Source organism: Oncorhynchus kisutch, linkage group LG15 (genome assembly GCF_002021735.2).
Source record: "Oncorhynchus kisutch isolate 150728-3 linkage group LG15, Okis_V2, whole genome shotgun sequence".
Taxonomy (NCBI): domain Eukaryota; kingdom Metazoa; phylum Chordata; class Actinopteri; order Salmoniformes; family Salmonidae; genus Oncorhynchus; species Oncorhynchus kisutch.
In genome coordinates this window covers 52,956,255-52,974,948 of record NC_034188.2, presented here as the reverse complement: position 1 = coordinate 52,974,948, position 18,694 = coordinate 52,956,255, and the positions used below count along the sequence as shown (strand labels likewise).

At 43.6% G+C, this 18,694-nt stretch overlaps 1 protein-coding gene across 2 annotated transcripts in view; it reads right to left on the bottom strand.

The window, feature by feature from the left end:
• LOC109904768 (leucine-rich repeat and fibronectin type III domain-containing protein 1-like protein) overlaps positions 1 to 18,694 on the bottom strand; it is a 146,233-nt gene that overhangs the window by 48,807 nt on the left and 78,732 nt on the right. For both annotated transcript variants that reach the window (XR_004203096.1, XM_031790486.1), the window contains exon 2: positions 14,106 to 14,300. Coding sequence is in view for 1 of the 2 variants with exons in the window: in XM_031790486.1 (XP_031646346.1) it covers positions 14,106 to 14,170 (65 nt within the window). In the remaining variant the exon portion in view is untranslated. The remainder of the gene's footprint in view (positions 1 to 14,105; positions 14,301 to 18,694) is intronic.

Sequence of the window (18,694 nt, the reverse complement as noted above, 5' to 3'; positions counted from 1 at the left end):
AATTATCACTCCAGGCTAATTATAAAATACATAGCAGATAGGCTGCTTCAGTGGCAGGCAGATCTCTTCGTGCCAGAACAATGTTCACACATTCATCTTGTGTAGGAAATCCCCCATGGTGTAACGACGCTTTGCCTCGAATGGTAATGCCAATAATGAGGGGACAATATAAGAGAAGATATTAATTGAATTATGGAAATGAGACGTGACATTTTTTATCTTCTGGGCTCCCCAAAGAGCACATTCCGCATATCTCAATAGAGTTTTCTCTCTGATTTGCACAGTAATGTCTCTGCGTGTGAAGTTGGCAGGGGGTTTGGGCTGGTATGCTGGCCTAAAATTAGGCGATGTGCCATAGAGGAGGAACGGGGGAGGAGGAGGGTACAAGGCTGTAATTACAAGGATCTGTGCCCCTGTCGGGACAGCCCCGATCGAATCTGGGCAGGCTGGGAACACTGTGCTGTAATAATGACATACTGGAGCTCTGTCAGTGTTCCTGGAGCACAGCCAGGAACTCCTACCAACAGCACAGATGATGTAAACAGAGATAAATAATACAATAAAATAAACATAAAAACTGCTGTTGTTTTTGACAACAACATCAAGCTTAACCAGTCATGAATGCAGAGTTGTTGACCCTGAGTGATGAACATCTTCTTTGGCGCCTCACCTGCTTTCATAGCCTACTTGATGTACCACGTCATGGTTTTTGCCTCGTTTTGTTTAACACACACACACATTCAACCACCAATGGCATGTTACGTAACCTTTGCAGGTGGCCCGTTAAATAGCTCAGAGCATCATAGAAATCTCCCTGGGATCCACAGAACAGCTTCTGCCTGGACAGATGCTGGGCTAGTGACTCATCCCTGTCTCTTGTCTGTGTGATTGTAATGATTATATTAAAACCCTCCATGTCTCCTCGACGTGGAGATAATATGCACATGGCACCACCCCAAGTCTGAAAATAGTGTCACTAATGACAACAACAGCAGCGCAGCAGTGGTGTGGTGAGGGGTGATAAGACAACGGAGGGAAGGAGGCGAAGAGGCTTTGCAAAAAAACAGTCACATCGCGAGAGGACGTCGACACAGAGGGCCTGTACCGCGGGCCGCTGCCCGCCTCTCAGCCCAGCGGAAATCTCCCAACTCCCAGATCAAAGCTCGAACACGCTCCAGAAATCTCCTCTGCTCTCTCTCTCTCTCTCTCTCTCTCTCTCTCTCTCTCTCTCTCTCTCTCTCTCTCTGTGTCTGTTAGGAGAATAATTGCATAAGTGGTTTCAGCTTTCTGAATTTATCTCCCACAAGCCAACTTGTCTCTCACACACTTTCCTCTTCTTTCTCTCTTCTTGCATCTTGCTTCACTCTCCCCTGTCCTTCTTGCCTTTACTCTTCTCTTGCATCTTCATCCATGTCTATAGCCCTCAGATTTGCCACAGAGCTAAACCCGAGAGATACGCTTGACAGACGTGAGAGAGAGATGAGGACAGGGCCGAGGGCAGGATTTCGAGTGTCTGTTCTCTAAAGATGACATCCTCCAACACAATCTCAAGAGGGGGTCTCTTGCCATTTTATGTTTCATTGCTGACCATGGTTATCGTCAACGTTTATCTTTCCAGTTTTGTTATGATTAAAATATCACAACGCAAACCCCTGCTATGATGCAAGTTGACACAATGACACTCTCCTACACATCCACTTACCAAATGTCTTGGTAAACTGCCCATTAAGACTTCCCTGTGGCAAAGCACTAGGTGGATCAATGAAGGGAAAATCAAGCCTGATGGGCTGAGATGATACTGGCCTCTCCCGGAGAGTGGCCCGGCCCCCTGCTCACCCACCGGCTGTCAAACTGAAGAGTACCTCATCCACACTCCCTCCAAAAACACTACAGCCACCCAGCAAGAGCCCTAAACCCTGCCAACCCCAGGACCAGTAAGGGAGGAGAGGGGAGGAGAAAGGAAGGTGGGGGGGAGGGGACCAATTCCCATGTGGCCTTTGTTGTTGTTGTCGTCAATATGGGAGATGAGCACATCGATGTGGAAATAGTCCGCTAGAAGGTACAGTGAAAGCAAAGGTTGCCGGCATTGAGTACTTGCACGATTATATGTGTAGATATTATGCGCAAATGAAACGCGACCGCACATACACTCGCACTCACACACACACACACAAACGGCCCCATACCCAAAACTCTGAGAGCGCTGGAGTGTCATGTTGCCTTGGCAGGACGGCTGTAGTGGCAGATGGACTGTGCTGATTCCTTGTCCCCTATGGTTTCCCTGGTAGTGCCAGGCAGAAGGGATGATCTTTCTGCCTGTAAGCCAGTCTAAAACGTCTCATGTCGGGCTTCAGAAAGCAAGGAAACATCCCTTGACGGCTCTCCTCATCCAAAGCTACTGTCTGCTCATCTCTTTGACTTAATAGGAAAAAAAAGATTGCTTTGCAACATCTAAACACTCTAAATAATTTGATTTCCCAAAGGCAAAAAGCAACCTGCGTGGAACCTTTCATTTGATCCAATATACACTTAACAATTTTAATAAATGGTTGAGGGAAATTCAAAATGAAAACCTTCCAATAACTCACTAATTGTCCAACTGGCCCTTAGCTGACATAAACAATTGGTGTGATGCACTCAGTGACAGGTGAGTTATCTATTGTTTTTCTATTGTGTTTGATATGGCAGTTCTCTCACTATATGCCGTGAGACATTAAATATTCCTCTTGGTAATCTCTCCTGTGTGATAGCACTGATTGGATCACTAATGTCTCATTCCATTTTTTCATTCACAGCTATGACAGGACATTCACGCTGAAGAGCAGACATTAGGCATATCGTTGTCAGAGAGCAGTGACGGCCCGTTAAGTTCCTCAAGGGTAGCTGGCTTCTTAAGTACTTATTCTATTAAGGTTACTTAAATTCCTCAAAAGAACCAGACTTCAGTCAATCCAGCCAATATCCCAGTTGAATGATTTGGCCCCTGATTCCTGCGGGACTTATACCCTGAAGACTCAGAGCCACCGTACTCAAGAGCTAAAAATCTATACAAAGACAATAATCTAGTACAGCTATTGCATTTGAATTGTCAAACGATGACAAATGTGTCCTTACACAACATGGGAAAATATCAACGCTGCTACCATTTTTCCAAATGAGGACTATATTTTCTCCGCCAGCAGGGTGTCAATGTGGTTATAATGACATTCACCTCGGAATGAACCTGCCTCGATTTCCGACTGAAGGAGAGATTGACTGGCAAAAGGAGACCATTATATGTAACTCCTCAGTCCTCAAGACAAGAATGTCAGTCCATTTGATTTAATAGCATTCTGTTTCACATTGTTCCAGTATTCCACACATTGATGTTTACTCCCTTTGCAAGAACAGGTACCGGGGACAAAAAATATATATAGAGTGGTCGCTGTCACTGCTCACTTCAAAAGAGCCATTTCGAGCATCAATCAAGGGTTTGCGTGATTCGACATGATTTTGACACAGCCACTGGCTGTGTCAAAACCCTGTGACTTCTGGAACGGTTGGTGAAAGATGAATCTGTATTGATTTGCCAAGTTCGTCTGAGGTTGTAAATCATCGGGTGATACTATTCTTCACAAAGTGGGCTACAATGTTGTGAGAGACAGAATGCTCTGGAATCTCGCTATCCTCCATCCACGTCAATTTGATCAAACTACAAACTTAGACGGTGGAAACAGTAGGTTTAAAACTGACTTCCTAGGCACAGTTATGTGCTACATTTGTATATGTGCACTTGTATATGTGCACTAGATGAACATACTTTATATTCAACTGGATTGTAGATTAAAATGGTAAACTCCACCATATGATAAATCTGTGTTCTATACCAAAAACCCAACAACTTAACGGCTAAAGAGTTGTGATTTCTAATGATTAATCTATACTGAACAACAAATATAAACAATTTTACTGAGTTAGAGTTCATATAAGAAAATCTGTCAATTTAAATAAATAAATTAGGTCCTAATCTATGGGCTGGCCTAGAAGGGCCCACCCAATTGGAAGCCAGACCCAGCCACTGGGGAGCCAGGCGCAGCCAATCAGAGTTTTTCCTCACAAAAGGGCATTATTACAGACAGAAATACTCCTCAATTTCATCAGCTGTCCGGGTGGCTGGTCTCAGATGTTTCCCGCAGGTGAAGAAGCCAGATGTGGAGGTCCTGGGCTGGTGTGGTTACAAGTGGTCTGCAGTTGTGAGGCCGGTTGGACTTACTGCCAATATCTCTAAAACAACGTTGGAGGCGGCTTATGGTAGAGAAATTAACATCCAATTCTCTGACAACATCTCTGGTGGACATTCCTGCAGTCAGCATGTCAATTGCATGCTCCCTCAACTTTAGACATCTGTGACATTGTGTTGTGTGACAAAACTGCACATTTTAGAGTGGCCTTTTATTGTCCCCAGCAGGAGGTGTAATGGTGTAATGATCATGCTGTTTAATCAGCTTATTGATATGCCACACCTGTCAGGTGGACGGATTCATTTGGCAATTGAGAAATGCTCACTAACAGGGATGCAAAAGATTTTTGCACAACATTTGAGAGAAATAAGCTTTTTGTGCATATGGAACATTTCTGTGATTTTTTATTTAAGATCATGAAACATGAATATTTTTGTTCAGTATATGTTGATCAAACATTTTGTTCAACATCTAATCAATCAAAGTCATCATGAAAGAAATCATTTCAAACATAAAATAAAAATCCCACACTCCCTACTCCCCAGTGTGGCTAAAAGTGTACTGTGGGCTTGAGAGCCGTGGTCGATGCAACACATGGGCTGATCAATAGTCTTTAGGGAAGTGATCACTGCTGCTACCTCGCTTTCCAACCAAGGTGCATGAATTGAGGCGCAAACTGAAGGAGAGTGGAGATTCAGCAACACTAGGAGGACAATGGAATTCAATTAAAAAAAGTATATTTTGCTCAAAGGAGAACAATGGTCTTTGTTGAGGCTCAGATTGGAGATCCTTTAGTGATCTCCAATGAGCAGCACATTTGGCCAGGACTATTATGGCTCTAGGGGGCAAAGTAGCACACAAGGTAACAAGCTCATCTCCCAACAGGTCACACACCGTTTCCTCCATCCAGTCAGAAGGTTCTGAAGGTTGAATCTACCAAGACCCAAAATAAATCCCTCCAGACTGTCCCTATGGAGATAAAGAGAGAGAGAAAGGGCGCGAGAGAGAGCATGAGACAGTGAGATAGATGAAGTGAGAGAGGAAAAAAAGAGAGTGAGAGAGACTCAAAGGTTGTTACTGGCAGGGGGTAGTGTGGAACTGTGAAAGGTATTAGCGCATTGGGAGAAATCTACCAATATTATGCCATCTGCCAGCAGATGCCGAAAACATCTTCCTCTTATCAACCTAATCCAATTCCTGCTTGTGCAGGTGTTTCCCTGAGCGTGTCTGTGAAAAATGCCAGAATTGAGCTGGATCAATTCTCTCTTAGTGTTCATCTTGGCTCTGTGATCTTTGGAAAGTGGTTCATGTATTTTACAAGAGAGCAGAGGAAACAACTATTTTAGTGGAGTTTCGACAGCGCTTATGATTCCATTTTTAGTCCGAAATTGATAGCTTTTTTTTCCGAGGCTGAAGCCTGTCCATAGCACACATCCCTTTTTCATGGCTGAAAGTGAGGCTTTAAATGGAGAAATTATAGACTCGAGGAGAGCCCCTTCTTATCGACTGATTATAATCACCATTAGCCAACATTCTGCAGATGTAGGCTATCAGTTAACTGACTTTGTTTGGCTGGCCTTAAGCAGGCCCTCAACAGTTTGGGATATTTATAGTAAAAGAAAAAACCCACTCTGAGCAATATAGTATAATCTACAGTGAATAGAGCCATCTGCTTGGAGACAAAACAGTAATTATATAACAATTATGAATTGAATGTGTATTGTGTAACAACATGATTGGACATTATTTATGAAACAGGCGTTTGAGAGGGAGGCATGTGATGTATTTTGACTTAAACAGACTGTGAAAGGGGCTAGACCTCACTGACGCACGCATGCATGGACACACACACACACACACACACACACACACACACACACACACACACACACACACACACACACACACACACACACACACACACACACACACACACACACACACACACACACACACACAAACACAGTTCAGGAGTTGGGTGGAAGGAAACACACTCTGCCTAAGTGAGATAGCTTGAGATAGCTAGAGGGAAAGCTCAGAGGGACATTGTTGGAACACAATGGTGTTTTAGAGTTTCAAGTTTTATATAACATTGCCTGAGGGATGGTCATGATGGTTAGACTGACATTGTTGTGACACAGCACGAGCAGAGAAGAGAAGAGAAGAGAAGAGGGATGTTGGCTTGATGGTGACATGTACAGTGTCTGTCTGAGCAGCCCTGCCTCAGTGGGGACACGGTCGGGATTGGGGGACTAATCCTAGCCTGCTTCACAGAGTGTTTAAACAGATGGGCCCGGCTGCTGTGAAAGCCTCACTCACAGATTGCCTTGGAAACCGTTTGAAAAGAGAAAAGAACAAGTGAAAGAGAGTGAAAAGTAATAGATGTCCTGGGTGGCTAACTCTCTGTGGCGGTGTTGCTAGAACCAAACAGAAATATGTATAAGATAAAGTTATGTAGGATGGAATATGTGCACAGAATGTGATGGTTATGCCACTGGTTCCAGGTTTGTGGTTATTTTACTTCTGTAGCTAAAATCCCTGTATTCTCGAGAATGTAGGTTTTAGGGTATGCCCAATAACAGAACTATGCATATTGACATGTCAGCTAAGACTTGGTGTCCTTACTTAAGACTTAATGCGTCGTAATGATACTTGTGATAATGAATTTACAAGGACATTTTCCAGTCAGCAGTCATCAATCAAGCGCTACAAAAATGTGGGCTAAAAGAATCCTTAAGAGTCTAAACGACACACCCGTGCGTCAATGTTATGAACACAATACAAAAAAATGCCCATCTGTCGGTTTAAGCGACGTGTGTTTTTTTTGGTGTGGCCTGTCGGAATCCCCTGCATCAGCCTATGTCGCCCTTCCGCATCGGTGGTGGAAAGTGGCAGTGCCACAGCGTTGTTTGTCAGGCCAGATAGGACCACTCTAGGAAAAGATGCTACTTCTCACAGACACGATGGCGTTCTCCCTTTTGCACTACAGCCCCCACAAGTGTCATGGGACTCGAAGGTAACCCATACTAAAAACTAATGGAAGTGCTGTGCGGAGATAGTTTTGTGCCTTCTAGATATAGGACAGACACTTCAAAAACCTTATTTCTTAGGTTTCTTTTTTTTTTTTTACCGTCTTTCTGGATGCGTTTCTATTGGCTGTAGCAGCAAAGGCCAAATTCAATATTTTATCAAATAAATTGCAAATATTTTTTTTTTTATGTACCTAAATGGGATATAAAATTCTAGATGAAATAGTAGAGCACCCGTCACTCCAGCCGCTTAGACTTTTAGAGGTTAAAGAAGAATTTGCTTTTATTCATGTGCAAATTTCTGCAAGCATTCCAAATGTTGTCGTCAGGAACATACTGGTTCAGAGAGATAAACAAATGGACCGCATTAATAGTGGCAACTGCTGCACAATGGACAAGGCCACCACACTGATACTGGAAAACAGAGAAAGTAGAGCTGCGAGCAGCAATTCAGGGCTACAAGCAGATAAGAGTTTAAGTGTTATTCAAATCATTTGAAATGTTGGAAAGCTTTCTTTTTTAGAGATGCATTTGTTCTGCAAAAATGTTGACATTTGCACCCTGTTTTCGATTCCAAATGCTTGCTACAGAGTCACCATGTTTTCAATCAACACCATATTGTCTGTGTGGGTGTGGCATGAGGCCTACTAGCTTCATTAAAAAAAGTACTACTGTATGTGTGAAGTTATTATGAAACAAATACATAAAAAAGGCAGATGTTGGTTGAACAACAATGCAAAAAAATTGTTGGAGTTTGGGCAGCTTCATTGCTAGGCACTCAGAAATCCCACATTGGTATCTATAAAAGAGCACTCAACAACTAACTTTTGATTTAAAATTCCATCACAAAGACTATTTCAAATACTTTGAATTCTTCTCCATACCTGAGTGACTCATGCCAAAGGAAAAGAAAACAGTGAATCTTTGTCTTTCACCTGACTGGGGAGAGGTTTGCTATGTTTTTGTTTCTCTTTCTCCATTTCTACCCAGAGCACTCTGTTCTCTTCATTCTCTCCATTTCTCTCCATTCTCTCTGTTCAGAAAGGGCTTGGGTTTTTCATCTCCTGTCCACAACTCTGCGGTCTCGTTGTCTCCCTGATGGGGGAAATGTTTGGTCTTCCAGTTTTATCCTTTCATAACCAAGCACTTCTTCCTAGCTCCATTATCACAAATACCTTCTGTTCAGTTCTGAGAAAACCTGACATGGGGGGGGGGGGGCTTTCCATTCTTGCATTGTGTAAAAGGTGTTACCATAATGCCTGGTGCCGTTTATGTGGTCGAGAATACAGGGACGTTCACGCAGAACAAAAGCTACAGAAGTAAAATAACCACAAACCTATTGAGGACATGAAAAGAACATCCTGTCCATGAAAACAAAACACAAACAAGGCATATATGTCAGCTACTCCAATAATCACAGAACGCTAGAGACAGGGAGTGGCACATGAGAGAGAGAGAAAGAGGAGGAGGAGGGGGGGGGTGGACAGAGTGCGAGAAAGGGAGAGAAACAGAGAGAGTGTGAGAGAGAGAGAGAGGGCGAGCCGACAGAAGCTCTGGCTGTGAGGGACGTGGTTGGCATGGCGCGCTTAGCGCTTTGACACCTCGTTACGGTCTGCCGTGACACTGACACGTCACAGGAGGAAGACGGAGAGAGAGGATAGAGGGATAGGAGGGGGTCCTATCAGAGCTCCCAGGCTCACAGGCCTGGCATGTGGAAGATGGAAGACAGAGGATGCCCCCACCAGCAGGGCAATCAAGCTCAACAGATGGCGCCGACGTCTGGGAGTCTGAGACTATATACGCCCAGCTAGAGCAGGGCTGATGACAGAGACGCATAGGACCTATCTGAGCATCACATGAGTGGATACAAGGAGAGTGGGGGGGGGGGGGGGGGGTGTACAGGCACGTGTGTTTGTGTGTGTGCGACAGTGTTTTACAGTGTGTGTGTGTGTGTGTGTGTGCAACAGTGTGTGTTAGAGTGTGTGGGTGGGTGTAGCTTACCTGGGGCTGACACACTCTCGGCCAAAAAATTGCAAACGCAAATGTGATTAATTAGCTCGTTTAAAAAAAAGAATTACTACAAATCACACCTACTTCAAAAGGTGAAGATTTTGTGTGTCACTGCTAATTCTTCCAATTGACATTCACAAATTCAGTCTTATGCTTTATGGTAAAAATATGACCGTTGCTTTAATTTATCTTTCTTTATTCACAAATACAGAGGGTAAATTAAAGTGCGAGGGGTCCAGTGAGTTGCGCGTAAACTAAGTAACGATTTGAATGAAGTAGGAAAGGTAAACCGTAATAAAGGATGCAGGTTTACTACAGTACTGACATAGGAAGAGATATATAGAAGGGGGAGGGAAGGTTTTTCAAATGGGCTCCTTTTAAAACACATGCATACTTACACACACACACACACACACACACACACACACACACACACACACACACACACACACACACACACACACACACACACACACACACACACACACACACACACACAAATCAAATGGGCTGACAATACATGAAAAGCCTTCAAAGATGCTCATCTTGTCTCTGAAGTAACATTCATGCAAAAACAGTGGGGGTGTGGGGTGAAGAGAAAAATTCAGCATTGGCTTCTTTACCAAATCATTGAGGAACAAAGATATTACACATATTTTTATAACAAAGAACAATTCAACCCAATGGTAACCGGGTTAAGCAAGTACCCCTAAGTCCTCCCAAATGAAATGTGGAAAAAGAACCAGAGATTGAACATATCCCAGACAGATGAAATACTATGAAATAGTACGATGTGCAGTGGGAAGTTTGGGTTTTTCTAAATAACAGTTTTCCTTCTTTCAAGCCAAAGATAATTCACAAACAAATTGATAGACTGGTGCATTGACGTGTATTCACATGTATATGTCATCGGAGTCCAGATTACGAGCACTTAACAGTTCTATTCTGCAATAACATATCCTCTTACCATCACCATTAGACCGTCACCATCCAATTGAAATTCTCAATAGCCTCACACTTATTTCTACCTCGGCCCATAAAAATGACACTGCATAACTCCCCCACACCATAAAACATGAATATATATTGCTGTCTTTATTGAGATTCCATGTTCGCTTCTGGGTGGGAAAATTCCAATGCAAACTTAATTTATTCTTCACACTAAATAGATGACCAACCCTATGCAAACCATGAGGGATACCCCCTTTTTCCATATCATTCACAGAGAATCCATACTGTATGTGATGGGGGCAGAGGGTGTGATCAAACATTAGCATGCTCATGATGATCCTCAACACACATTATAACACTACCGCTTTTAATGCTGCATGGACATTGGCTAATGGCTACTGGCCCCACTCCGCTTCTTGTGTTCTCTTGAATAGCCAGCCTTGTTTCCCAGCGGTCACTATTACATCCGGTCCTTTTCCCCTTAGCATTCCCCAGACTGCAATGAGCACTGATGGGGCCCCAGACATTACACAGGCGTGAATATGAACCAACAGAGTGAGTCCATTATCGGAGACGGATGAGAAAAATATTGTCCAATAAACTTGTGTGGCCGCGCAGTGAAACCAAAACACTTCTGCTCCAGTGGTGTGTGGGCATCGTGGAGCAGCTGTCAGCACCAAGATTAAATTGGAACAATCCATTTTAGTGAAATGAAGGCTCTTGGAATAGAGCCCTCCTGACACATGCAGGTTTATATTAGTTTACCAAACAATGTGGTTAGACTAACTGAACAAAAAACCCAAGAACCACCAACATTGATTTTTGAGTGCCTAGTATGGACGTTTGGTCAGCGGTTGGTTGAGGTCGGTGGCCATCTTCAGAGGCCTTGTCAGAGTGTCCAGTCACAAATTACACTTAATTGATATCCACTGTTTTATATCCACCTTCAGAAATAATTCTGCCTCTTCCATCTACACCTTGGTTCCCTTTTATGCATAAATGAATAGAAAATCAAGGGCAGTGATAATTAATGGAAAATTAGGGGGATTTCAAACCATCCCAACCATCCCATTTCCATATACAGCAGCTGGTGTGGCAGTGGAGGAGAAAAGAGATGTGCATTGGGCTTCATTATGATTCCAGCCGGACACATTTGTCAGGGATTATCTCTGAGTGTCTAACACCTAATTACCGTTGGGCCACTGTGCAGGGCGTCCCTCTGAGAACTCTGCTGGCTCTTGCTGGCCGGCTGGTTGGCTGCAGCTGGCACCTCTGGGGTGCCCTTCTGACCCGCTTGCCCGGTGGTACTCTTGGTCTGCCACCATGCCCTCACACCACGTCCTTGCCAGCCAGCTGCCCAGTCGACCGAAGGGACATCCGGTGTCATCTTCGATTCAGGGGATGCGCCAAATATTGAATATAGATGGTCATATTATTCAGAACTACATACAAATACCACTTTCTATGTTATTTCACCTAGCCTACCGGTGGATTTGCCTGTAAGCATATAGATTAAACAATGTCCGTGCATTTGTTGTTGCTGTGCTTCTTTGTTTTATCACAGTGGAGTCAGCAAACACTTGCTATTTACTTTGCCCTTAGACTAAATCATTCCTTAATATGATCATTCCACCCTGCTGCTCACACATTTCATGGCTCTTAACCTTTAATAGATTTTTTTGATATGTAGGCTGCAGTGCCCATTAGAGTATTAATCAAATAGAGTCCAGAGATTGTATTTTCTATTTTTCCATTGAAATTCATGGTAAATGTCTGTGCCTATGTATTTGAGTGTTTAAAGAGGATTGTAAACACATTTTAATCAGGAAAGTATATGGACATAGCTCACGATTCATATATACTGCAGTGACAGTCACAACAGGTTCACATCTATCTTTAGGGCATATTGGTAATGCAGGCAGAATGCATTACACTGTAAGAAACTTCAGGAAAAATTAAGTGGTGGCAAATAAGATTGCTTACACTTAAAAAAGGTGCTATTTAGATCCCTTTGAAGAACCCTATATGGTTCAAGATAGAACCATTTTGTTCCGGGAGGAACCATAAGGCACAGCCATTGGGCTCCCGAGTGGCGTAGCAGTCTAAGGCACTGCATCTCAGTGCTAGAGGCATCACTACAGACCCGGGCTAGATTCCAGGCTGTATCACAACCAGCTGTGATTGGGAGTCCCATAGGGCGGCGCACAACTGGCCCAGCATTGTCCAGGTTAGGGTTTGGCCAGGGTAGGCCGTCATTGTAAATAAGAATTTGTTCTTAACTGACTTACCTAGTTAAATAAAGGTTACATTTAAAAAAATTAAGAATAATAAAACGGGCTATTAGCTGCTTGTTACATGATGTGTCTGCATTAAGGCACCCGGTAATTGATGGTTAATGCACATTCTGGATACAGCCTCTCGTATTATACTGTACACACTGCCAGGTAAACACTCTCATTAGCAGGATGAAGTTATGTCAAGGGGAGCATGCCAGTGACAAGTGGGTGCTTATTTGGAAGATAATTTTTCACAAATATATGCCCCAGAACTTAAAACTCCTAATTAGAGTATATATCCCTCATATTAGGTAGCAATAGTGCCTTAATTCCTCTTGAATAGTGATTACTGTCACTGGAGTATACAGTATGGTCTAGAGAATAAGACTGATATCAAAATGTTTTATGGGCCTGTGTCTGAGAGCACTCCCAACCTTACCCCTCAAATCCCAGTCTCCCTGGGCATGCCAAAGGCAGCTTCACCTTAGCTGGTGAGTGCCGGGCCAGTTATAGGGATGGTTGGGACAGAAAGGCTGTAGACGAGGGGGTTACATGGCTGCTTCCCTCCCAGCGAGAGTTCCTGGCGTCTCCTTAGAGAGGCTCCTCTCACCCACTTCACATTGATTAGAGTCACGTTAGATGGCAGAGGTAGAGCGACAGCTTGGAATCTGATCATAAAGTCCCCACCCAGAGTCATTCGATTTCAGGCTCTACAAAGAGACACTGTTCTTGAACCTTTTCTAATGTGATTTTTTCCCCCCCACTTTCCCCAAGTGTTAGTGTGTAGGGTACACAATCTGCAGAGCAAGGACAGAGCACTGGAAGTCAACATGCAGTAGTGCAATGGAATTGACAACAGCATTCATTCATTGGTTTGTTCATTTTGCACAGACAGTGGTGGTAATGTATAAATATGAAACCATTTAAATGCAATTCATATTTTTTTAATGTATCCTTGAGGTTTCCACATCAAGCTACACCGTTAGAAAAAAGGGTTTGAAAAGGGTTCTTCGGCTGTCCCCATAGGAGAACACTTTTTGGTTCCAGATAAAACCCTTGTTGGTTCCAGGTAGAACCGTCTGTGGTATTTATTTTCATTTTTTATTTTTATTTACCCTTTATTTAACTAGGTAAGTCAGTAGAGAACAAATTCTTATTTACAATGACGGCCTACCCCGGCCAAACCTTAACCCGGACCACGCTGGGCCAATTGTGCGCCGCCCAATCACGGCCGGTTGTGATATAGCCTGGATTCGAACCAGGGTGTCTGTAGTGACGCCTCTAGCACTGAGATGCAGTGCCTTAGACAAGCTGTGCCACTCGGGAGCCCATATCATGTTTACACATTCAATTAGGGGATATCAGGGTAGAGCAAATCATTATTTCATCAACATTTCCTAAGTTAGTCGGCAGCAGCTGTTCGACATGGGGTCAATGTCTCCCACAGACAGTTTTTAAGTCAGCTACAGCATGTTCCAATGTCAACACTAGCATACAACCGTACCACTTAGAATGAAGAAATGTTTTGGCCATGATTTCCTAAGTAGCTAGTATTCTAGGGAAGGTATCGGAACACAGCCGTGTGATATTCTCCACCAAGGCCATGATATTCAGCGTACCTTAAAGACGCGGAGGCGAAGCCGCCACTTGGCGTTGTCCACGAGCCGGCGGCCAGGGCTCTCATCCGTGTGTGAGTGTGTGTGGGTAGCCTCCACTCTATGTGGACACCCTACGTTGGCTGGACTCAAGTCTGCCCGCCGTTAAGACTCCTGGCCGCCTGTCATTGGCTCAGCTCGGGCCACCTGCCAATCTGCCTGTGAGTGACAAGGAGAAAAAAAACACAGATGAGGAAAATAAAAACACACACAAACTGTCCCTTTTACAGGTACATTTACGTATAAAAGGTAATTAACTTGACAACGACAGATGAGTGATTACATCTAAGAAGTGACAGAAAAACACACATTTTCCACCAGAGTTGAGAAGATTCCGAAATCTGAAGATTGCTTTTCATTCATCAGTATGCGGTGGCCTTGAGCAGTGTGGGAGATAAATGATAAACAATTTCTGTTGATTTTAAATGAAAAAATCCCAACGGATTTAAAGGATTTTTTTTACTGTGATAGCTAACTGTGTATATTCACAAGAGACAACGACATGAAAGGTGTGGATAGAGCTTTGTAATAAGGCCATTTTCAAACACAGAGGATTGTGTGAGCTTTTTTTGGGGACATTTGGACTGCTACAGGGGTTTTGGGTAATGGTTGCATTTTAGAATGCCTGTGAGATCAAGCGCTCATTTGAAATCTCTGGCAGCTCATCGTTGCGTCATCATTTTTCTTGTGGCTCTTCAGGGCTAGAATATACATTTCAACCAGACTTCAGGAGAGCTCAGTCATGCCTGTATCTATTAGCGTGTTTTACATGTGCCATGCAAACACAATAGTTTAAACACTATGCACACTGAGATTCGCTGCATGAAACCTGAACTGGAAAACTGAACTGATCACTACAGCATCAGAAGCTTTGCACCTTGAAGGAATTTCCCTCCGTGGGAAACTAAAACATTTGGAGTGTTTGTCTAATCAGGCAAATGAACATGAATATATTGTTAATACATAACAAACAAAGCAACACTTGATTAAACCTCTTCGTTGATGAATATTGAAGGATTTTCTGCTCTATCGACTGGATATGTATTCGTTTAGCCATACGTGCATCCCTACAGGCATCTACTGAGTTGTACATTAGTCACACTCGTGAGTTATGTTATCCCCCTTAATCAGAGACAGCATCAGACACGATGCCAGGGAATCGAATTGAAACATGACGAGGAACACACAAACGTAAAACACACACACACACACACACAAAACACTCCCTCTCTCTCACTGACATATCCTGAGGTTTGGCCCCTTAGACGTGTCATAAAGACAGGACATCTCCAATCAGCTCCATCTGGCTGCCAGAGTCTGGCTGCACAAGCAGATCAGGTACGGCAAGCATTAGACAGTACCTCTGTTTTTTTTTCTACAGTTCATGTAATCACTCCATCGCACTACCAACATCAGCCCTGCACAGCTCCCCTATCTCGCAGTACAGCAGCCGGCATTCGAGCCTAGCACTCTGGTGCTTTACAACCCATCGACATTGCTAATAGCTGGAAAGGTCAAAGCACATCTTAGTAGAATGGTCGCTCAGGCTTATCGCTTGTACAGTCTTCCCCTCTTCCTTCTTTTTAAAATCTTTTCACATCTGACATTTAGGGCAAAGGGGTTTTAAGGTCGGCTCAAAGGCCATATCGCAAATGCGGAAATCAAACAAAATTAGCAGAGAGCTTGGAATCAGCCATCACTCTATTTGTGCACGATTCATCACCTGGGGTTTCCTTTAATGGTTGGTCACCCCACTGTGGAACCGTTGCTGTGTTCCTCATCTTAGATGTGTCTGAGGCAGCTAAAGAGCATCATTTATCACTTCAGCAAGTCTGCTCATGATGATGCCACCGGTCGCGGTCGGTGGTCAGCGGTCACACACGGTGTCAGACCTCTCCTCAACTAAGGCATTAGGATGGAGTTAACTGAACTGTCTAGCTAAAATGGACCTTCGGGGCTCAGATTGTCACGGCAACAGGTTTAGTCATGGCACTGGGGTTGCAAAGGAGTGACACCTGATTTACTTGACGACGTGGCCCTGATTGTCTCTGAACCCGACGTGTGCCGTGGTTATGGTCATCTGGTTATGGTCCAGCAATCCCGGCAAGAGCAGGCACGAAGCCAACCTTACGTCTGGAGAACAGAGAGGAGGGTAGAGGAAGACAAAAGATCCAGAAATGGCTGCAACCTTCAACCTTTCCTCCCTAACCAACCAATATACAGTGTGCAGTCACTCCAGTCAGCAAAGAAGACAGGTTGTCATGTCACTGGCACTGAAGTGTTTCTTGTAGACGATGCAGCTGCTATTTGTTCAACGAAGGGATTTGTCACAAGCTATAACACTACAACATTTCCATGTCTCCTTTTACTGTCAGTATGACACATGGTTCTTCTGAAGATATTGAATTACAGGTACTAGATGTATATTGGTCCTAGTAGGCTGCTAAAAAAAAGCTTGAATGCTGTGCTAAAGCAATGAATGACTATGTTATGAACAGTGCTCCTTAACAGCCACTCCATTGTGAAGGCTTCAAGGGGGAAGTCATAATGCAGAAACAAAACGGTCGATGCGGATGCAGATCGATTGGCTCACTGCAAAACTGCAGCCACATGGAAACGCTTTCCCGTTGGCTCCCCTTAACATCTTAGCTAAGCAATAATCACTCTACACACAATAGTCAGTCCGACCAGTGTATTCCAACCACACGGTAAACACAATGAGGTCAACACAAATGTTTGAGTTTGTATTAAAACCAAACAGCATTCTCCACAAAAATGTAGAGGAGGTTAAGATCCAGTCTCCATTCCCTCCTCCTTCTCTTCCTCTCCCTGAGGGAAAAAACAACATATGCTGACTTCAAGGCAATCCAAACGTTATTAGTCTTGGATGGACAATTGACAATCCCCAAGATGCTCATCCCGTTTGAGTTCAAGGGAGAGAAAAAGAGAGAGAGAGAGAGCTTCACTTAAGCACTTTCTCAACTTGCAACTGACAGTCTTTGAATTGAGTCTTGCCTTGCCCAAGCCAACACCATACCCCCCCCCCCCCCCCAAAAAATAGCAAATTCAGGAGGAAACAAGGAGTGAGAATGTCTGTGACATAAAGAGAGAGAAAACATACCAAGCAAGAGAAAAAAAGAAAGAGAAAGGGGGCAAGTTCTTTCCCCAGCATTCTTTGCACTTCAAATCCACTGCACACACCTACCCTCGCCCAAAATGCACAATCCGATAGATAGAGGGTGAGAGAGACAACGAGAGAGAAACCTAATTGCTATTTCACCGTTTTGGGGGGAGGGGGGAAGGGGGTGGCTCCCATTCGCTGCAGGCCCCACTGTCCAAAGAGCAATTTTCTCTATATTATAAAGATGATGAGCCACCCTAACCACAGGGCCAGGGGTGAGCATGAATCATTTCACTCTGGGGGAGAAAGATATATATATATATATAGAGAGAGAGAGAGTTAGAGAGAGAGATACCTGGGGTATGAGCGATGGGCTAAAAAAAACACCCTGCTTCAATCCAAATTCCGCTCCTCTGGGGAGCAGAGGGGGAGCAGCCTGTGCTTTCTTCCTATGGAGGCCAGATCGCAGCTGGGAGGGAGGTATGTACACTGTCTGCCCTTTGCTACCAGAGAAAGAAGCACTGCTTTCCCATAGATGGTAAAATATATTGTGTGATGATATGGAGTTGCATGAGGGCAGCCTCAATGATCCAGCCTCCCATTTAGATGAGATGTGAGCAAAGGTGGTTAGGTAAAGTCAAGGCAACAGTACATTTAAAATAAATGAAATTAAATGTGGCTCCATTCAGGAAACTAGGGGTATATTGTGCGTCACCACTTTACAGTAGAGGCATTTGAAAGTAAACATTTTTTATCAAAATGCATGTTGGGGCAGAATGCCTTCTGGAACACGTGAAACATGTATGCGATCTGTAAATACAAATACAATTGTTTAATTAGGAGCCTAGTTGGTTTAGCCACGGAAAAAGACAGGAATCTTCCCGCTAGCCGTAATTGGCTAGGATAATGAATGGGCTGGACATACTGAGAGATGAGTTCGAATTGGTCTGCCATGTAGCACACTTATGTCAATAACATGAGCTGCTCAGTATGTGTATTTAATCCTTTCTAACACTGCTTTTTTGAAAGATATCACAAAGAACTGCAAAAGTGTTGCTAATGCTCTCCACTTTCTGGAGGACCGAGGTTTGAAATCAGTGGACTGCCCAGTGGAAGCAGAGTATGATAGCAAATGAGTTGCAGAGAATTCAGGAATTTGATTACAAATATGTGGAGGGTATTGAAAAGAGAACACCCAGAAGACTGTTGTATAAAACACCTGTCTCTGGATTACATCTTCAAACTAAGGGCAACCATGGCATCCGTGACAGGGAGGGGAGAAGCGTTAATCCATGTATACGGGTAAGAGAGTCTAGCTAGCTATTATCAGATATTGTACATTTCTAATTTTGTCAGAAAGTTGTATTCATTGCAAGTTAAAGCATACTGTTAGCTAGCAAACTAACATTAGCTAGGTCGCTAGCTAACATTG